The sequence below is a fragment of the Crocuta crocuta genome, unplaced genomic scaffold, assembly GCF_008692635.1.
Source record: "Crocuta crocuta isolate KB4526 unplaced genomic scaffold, BGI_CrCroc_1.0 scaffold267, whole genome shotgun sequence".
In the NCBI taxonomy this organism is placed as follows: Eukaryota; Metazoa; Chordata; class Mammalia; order Carnivora; family Hyaenidae; genus Crocuta; species Crocuta crocuta.
The window spans coordinates 1950158-1956847 of record NW_027531899.1 but is presented as its reverse complement, the minus strand read 5'-3'; the positions used below and the strand labels follow the sequence as shown (position 1 = coordinate 1956847).

Sequence of the window (6690 nt, the reverse complement as noted above, 5' to 3'; positions counted from 1 at the left end):
CTTCCAGGTTCCCCCTCCCTCCCCCGTCGCCCCGGCTCCCGGTGCCCGTCTCTAGCGCCGCCGGAGCCAGCGAGGGAACCGGAGCGAACAGGAGGAGGAGGAGGAGGAGGCCAAGTCGCCGCCGCTCGGAGCCCGGCCGGAGCCTCCCAGGCAGGTGCCAAGGGGGGCGAGGGGGCGGGGGCTGACGGACTGCCTGTCCCAGTGAGGGGGCGGCCAGGACCGCGCTGCGCCTCCTGCCCACCGGGGCGCCCCCCAGACCGCGGCTGGAAGGACAAGGGGTTGGGGGCCCCTAAACTGCGCGGCAGCCATTTGGGGTATCAGTCTCCATTTGGAGGCCTGGACTTCTCCGAGGACGCCCCATTCATAAAATTCCGAACTGGACCCCCACCATTGAGGAACTCTGGGGACCACTCCCCCAGGGAAACAGATGTGTGGGGAGCATAGGGCATTCAGAAATCCCGGCGTCCCATCCCAGCTAGGCCCTGGGGGACCCCTGCCCTCTTTCTCTGCTTCACCTGTTGTCGGGGGAGGCGGGCGGACAAAGGAAGCAGCATCACGTGACTGCTCATTCACAAAATCCCATCCCATTGAGAAAAGGGGGCTGGGGGCGCTGCGACCGCCCCTTACCCTCCGGAAGGGCCGGGGAAAACCGGCAGCCTGCAGGTGGGGGAAGGGGCTAGAGCTCGCTGCCTGGGTCCCTAAGGTTGAGACGCCAGGGTCCCTGCGCTAGGTGGTAGTGAGGGGCTGGACGCTGATTCCGATTACTGGGCGGAGGGCTACGTCCCCTGAGCTGGGGGGCGGGGTAAGATGGTTCTGAAGGATGCTGGGGCGGGGAGGGGGAGGAGGAGGGATCAGTTCTCCACCTCCCCTCAGTCTCTCTCCCTTGCCTTCCCTCGGCTGGGACCTGAGGGAGCAGGCTTGATTTTTGTGAATGAAATGCACTCTGGTTGTGTCTCGGTCGTCCGTTTCTGGCTTCCTCTGCCTCCATCTCCCTTTCGGCCTCTCTCTGGCCATTTCTGGTTCTCTCCCTGCTCCCTGCCCATCTCCCGTTGCTGGGTGACTCAGTGAGCTTTGCATCCGGTCTCATTCATAAATCCGGGAAGGGGTGGGGGGAAGAAAGCCTGGGTTTCTCACCCAGCCGGTGGCCTGGGCGGCCGAGTGTGGAGGCAGTGTAGGGGGAAATCTGGAGCTGAGTTGATGGGCTCTAAGAAAATACATATGCGCAGGCACCCAGCTGTGAGGGGGAACGATGGGTGGGGCTGTGGGAATGTGCTGAGGGATGAGAAGGAGACTGGGTTGATAGGGGAAGAGCAAGGAGGGGGAAGGGAATTGGAAAACCGGGGCTCTGGGGGTCAGGATGGGAATGATGGGGAAAGGGACGAAGGTGGGTGTGGAGAGAAAAAGTAGATAGAGAGGAGGTGAGCATGGGAGAAAAGAGATGGCATGAGGAAGAAAGAATCCATGCTGGAAGAAGGTGGGCATGGGGAGGGAGAGGCAGGTATGTAAGGGAAGGTGAAAATCGGGGCCTGAGGGTTCAGTGGATCCAGATGTGAGGGATGAAGAGGGGAGATGAGGCTTGGGGCCGACACTGAATGGCAGAGCAGGATCGGAGCCCAATGACTATGTCGTCCCTGTCTCCCCACCTCTTGCAGGTACATGGTTCAGGTCCGAGCCGTGGTGATGGCCCGAGATGACTCCAGTGGGGGCTGGCTGCCTGTGGGGGGCGGGGGCCTCAGCCAGGTGAGCGTTTGTCGGGTCCGAGGGGCCAGGCCCGAGGGGGGGGCCCGCCAGGGGCACTACGTCATCCACGGGGAGCGCCTTCGGGACCAGAAAGTGAGCCACCCTGGGGCGTGGGGGTAGGGTGGGGGCATGGGGAAGTGAGGGGCTGGGGCTGGGAGTGCAGAGGTGAGGTCAGGTCATCTCCCAGCCCAGAATCAACCCCGGGGTGTGGGATGTGGTTTGGAAGTGAATTCCTGTCTTATACCTGTCTTATGGATAAGGACTGGGAGTCTGGGGAATATCTGCGGTATTTAGCGCATCCTGTCCACTGCCATTGCCTGGTGGACTATTACAGCAGCCTCCTCACTGGTCTTGCCCGGCTCCTGCTCTGTCCCTCAACCGCAGTCTGTTCCGCTAGGACCCTGCTGACCCCTGACTCAGATCATGTCCGTCCTCTGCTCAGAACCCTCCTGTGGCTCCATCTTGCTCAGAAATCTTTACCGGAAGGCTCTACACCACTGGCCCCTGTCTGCTCTAAGTATACGGAGGCATGTGGTGGGAGACCATCTGGCAGCGCCAAATAGGGTTCCCAACCCCGCATGTGGGTTCAGCAGGAATATTCTAGGCTGTCTGGCTGGCATGATTTGGAAGGACAGTGTCAAAGTTTCAGCTGGGGATGTAGTAGAAAGACTTGGATTGTTTGAAAAGGCTTGGGGGGTGGGTTGCATTTCAGAGGAGAGCTCAGAAGGAACAACGTAGGGGGATTTGAAATGGTGTGAAGGAATACAGTGATGTTGGACCAGGAGATGAGGAAATGTCTAGGAAACATGCTGAGGAAACATGCTGAGGCGACATCAGCATCTGAGGGGAAATCTATGGGAGTTTGATCAACATTTTGGGGTAGTGTTTTGGGAGATTATTGGGGCATCAGAAGGAGATTAATAGTAATATCTTGAGAGATTCAGTAACATTTGGGGGGTATTATTGAGTCAGAAAGAGGGATGTTGGGTTATTGGAAGGGGGTATTAGGAAAATGTAGGGATCAAGGGCTTGGGGGAAATATTAGAGTATCAGAGGTGTGCTCAATAAAATTGGGGAGTGTTGTTGGGGTGTTGATCAGGGCTCAAGGGTACACCTAGGACTGAGAAATGAAGTTTGTGGGATGCTGAGGTATGCAGCTAGGCTGAGGATTAAGAGGAAGACACGGGTCTGTCTGGAAGAGGGGGGTCTGACCTGCCCCCTTCCTGCCCCCTCAGACCACCTTGGAGTGTACCCTGAGGCCGGGCTTGGTTTACAACAAGGTCAACCCCATCTTCCATCACTGGAGCCTGGGCGACTGCAAGTTCGGGCTGACGTTTCAGAGTCCCGCGGAAGCTGATGAGTTCCAGAAGAGCCTGCTGGCTGCACTGGCAGCACTGGGGCGAGGTGAGCGGGTACTGGAGGATGGGGTGGAGGGGTGGGAGAAGCTGGAGCCTGGCCCGGGGCTCTCACTGCCCGCCTCTCTCCTTGCCCCAGGCTCGCTCACCCCCTCTTCCTCCTCCTCTTCCTCCTCCCCTTCCCAGGACACCGCAGAGACTCCCTGCCCTCTGACGGTGAGTCTCCAGGATGCAGCTCTGCTGGGTGGGCGGAGGGGAGGGGCTGCAGGGGGAGGGGGGGCGGATGTGTGTGTCTCTATCCTACAAACATTCTTGAGCATCTCTTGTATATCAGGCACCGTGCCACATGCTGGGGACATCAAATCTGGGCCCAAACTGTTAGTGTCAACTTAATGCCAGTTATCCTCGTTTTCACATTCTGTCGTGGGTCACACATTCATTCAAGGGTATTTATTGAGCACCTTCAGTAAGTAGTGTTTTAGGCACTGGGGGAAGGAGTCCCTTTCCTCATGGAGCTTCTATTCTAGCGTGGAAAGGCAGAAAATTTTTGAAAATTTATTTTAGAGACAGCAAGTGAGAGAGAGAGCGTGCACGCATGAGCAGGGGAGAGGGGCAGAGGGAGAAAGAGAGAGAATCTTAAAGGCCCCACGCTCAATGCGGAGCCCCACACAGGGCCCGATCTCACGACCCTGGGATCATGACCTGAGCTGAAATCAAAAGTCAAATGCTCCATGACTGAGCCACTCAGGTGCCCCAAGGCAGACACTTTTTTTTTTTTTTTTTAAAGATAAACGTTTTACAGGGAACAACTTAACGACAAGTCCAGCCTTCTAGTTATTCAGGGTACAAACCTTAAAATCATCCTTGACTTTTCTCCTTTTTTATGCTCCTTCTCCAATCTGCCATCAAATATTGGCTTCACTTTCAAAATGATTAGAATCTGCTTCCAACCTGGTATTGTCCAGCCTCGTCTCCCAACTGGCACATTTCACCAGTCTGCTATTCTCAACTGCACACACCCCCCCCCATTTCCTACTGCCTGGACGTTCCCCCACACACAGCCAGAAAGACCCTCTTGATATCTAAGGCAGATCATGGCCATTCCTCTACTCAGAACGCTTCCAGGGCTCCATCTCACTCAGGGTAAAGGACAAAACCCCCAATCCTCCGTTTTGCTCACTCTGTTCCAGCCACACTAGCCTCCTCGCTGTTACTCCAACACAGCTGACACATTCTTGTCTCAGGGCCTGTGCACGAGCTGTTCCTTATCTCTCGGAATACTCTTCCCCAAATTTCCACATGGCTCGTCCCCTTATTTCCTTCAGGGTTTTATACACATTGCACCTTTCCTGAGTAAGCTGTTTAAAAATTGCGTCTCCCAATGCTCCTTATCCGGTTCTAATTTTTTCCCCCGTCTTCTAAGATATTTCCCTTACTTCCTTTCTAAATAGACAATTTTCTTATCTGTTAGCGTATTACCTGTCTCCTGTGCTAGAATGCCAGCTCCAGGAGGCAAGGATCTTTTGTTGCTTTCTTGCTGCATCTCCAATGCCTAAAACAGTGCCTGGTATACAGTAAGTGTTCAGTAAATATGTGTTGAATAAATGTATTGAATGAATAAATGCGCATAATGTCAGACGCGATTTGGCATTTGCTGGGAACAGTGGATGTTGCTGAGACTTCGGAAGAACAGAACTGGTTCCCGGGGCAGAAAAGCGGGAATCCCAGGGTAAGGGGAAGATGTGGGCGGGGCTGCCAAATCTCGCAGACAGTTCCCACGTACGGAGTGCTCACTGTACGCTCACCGAACGTTGCGCTGTACTTTCCACGCTCCATCTTACATCCTCCGGATGGCCTTTGTGAGCCTGGCATGTCATGGGTGCTCAATGAATGTTTCCTGAAGCTAGTAAATGGATGGAGTCAGAATGATCCCCAAGGTACAGCAAAGAGTCTGAGGTCTGAGCAGTGGCGGTTCAGTTTGTGAGGGACGGCTGGTTTGGATGAGGAAGGAGAACGTTCCTGGTGGGTGGAGCTGCCCCCGGTAAAGGTGTGGTGGTGGGAATGAGGCAGGAAGGTGGCCGACTGGCCAAGGGAGAGGGGCGCTGGGAAGCAAGGATATTTTGATGTTCTGTAGGTTGGTGAGCTGAGCAGATAAGAAGCGGGGGGTCAAATAACGAAAACCGATTCCAGCTCTTCCCATACTTCAGGCATGCCTTCTGCCCTTGACAGGGGGTCCTAACCACATCCTTATGAATAGACACTATTATGATCCCCATTTTACAGAGAAGGAAACTGAGGCTCAAAGAGATGAGCTCACTTGCCGGAGGTCACACAACCAGTCAGTGGCAGAGCCGGGGCTTGAACCGAGGCCTGTCTGGCCGCAGAGCCCTCGCTCGCCACGGGAGGGGGTCTATGTGAGGGCATCGGCTGTGCCGGTGGTCCGGCTCTGAGGCCGCCAATCTCCTCCAGTCCCATGTGGACAGCGAGTCCTCCTCCAGTCACAGCCACCAGGAGACGCCTCCCACCGCCGCGGCGGCCACTATCATCACCGTGGAGTCAGCTTCTGGCTTCGGGCCGGCCACGTCCCCCCAGCGCCGCCGCTCCTCGGCTCAGGTGCGACCTCTGACCTCCAGCAAAAGTCTGGGACTCCGGGTGAAGTGGGGCAGGGTGCTGGGTCCGAAGTAGGCGGGAGCTGAGCCCTCCAGAAGGGCAAGAAATCACAACCAGATCCTAGGGGCCGGCTGACCTGAACTGACGGCAGTGGTGGTGGGAGGGTGCTTGGAGACTTCTGTCCCTCCGGGGGTTGGGTGAGACTTTGCCGTGTCTCCTGCACCCTTGGAGATTTTGGAAAGTTCTGAATTCTGAACTCAGGGCTTGGGGGACGACTTGGGACAGTTCTTTGGGTATATGAGGGAGCGTTTTGTACTCATGGAAGGAGTTCTTTAGACTGCCTAATTCATTAGGAGGGCCACAGCATCCAAGGAAGTTCAGGCTCTCTGGGGAACGATTCCTGCATCCTGAAGGGGGAGATGGTGGGGTCCAGAGCTCCCAGATCTGGGAGCTGGGACTTCCTGGGTCTTGGGAGAAGACAGGACTTGGAGTCTGGACCACTGAGTCCTTAAGGTGTGGGCTTGGTGCCTTTGGTCTGTTCTTTGATACCCTCTGTCCCCTGTGAGAGGAGTGGGCTGAGGGCTTGGAAGTCAGAGAGCTGGACCCAGACACTGAGGATCCCCGGACAGCATCCTTGGACGAATGAGGCCTGAGGCAGGGGTCTTTGGATTCTCAAGTCTTCTGCGACTGGGATGGATTGTGGTGGAGTGTGGAGGGGGTCACAGACCCCGCTAACCTGTTCTCCTGTCCCTTCGTCCTACAGAGCTACCCTCCGCTCCTACCGTTCACGGGGATTCCGGAACCCTCAGAGCCCCTGGCTGGGGTAGCGGGCCCGGGCTGGGGCGGCCGTGGCTATGAGGATTACCGGCGCGCTGGGCCACCCGCACCCCTCGCTCTGTCCACCTGCGTGGTGCGCTTTGCCAAGACCGGCGCGTTGAGGGGCGCAGCCCTGGGGCCTCCCACCGCACTACCCGCCCCTCTCGCG

The 6690-nt window shown here is 56.5% G+C and overlaps 1 protein-coding gene across 1 annotated transcript in view; it reads left to right on the top strand.

Moving 5' to 3' along the window:
* Positions 1 to 1656: 1656 nt before the first annotated feature.
* SPRED3 (sprouty related EVH1 domain containing 3) overlaps positions 1657 to 6690 on the top strand; it is a 5425-nt gene continuing 391 nt past the window's right edge. Inside the window, 5 exon segments of the mRNA XM_077773927.1 lie at positions 1657 to 1833; positions 2976 to 3144; positions 3235 to 3311; positions 5565 to 5708; positions 6469 to 6689. Coding sequence (XP_077630053.1) covers positions 1657 to 1833; positions 2976 to 3144; positions 3235 to 3311; positions 5565 to 5708; positions 6469 to 6689 — 788 coding nt within the window.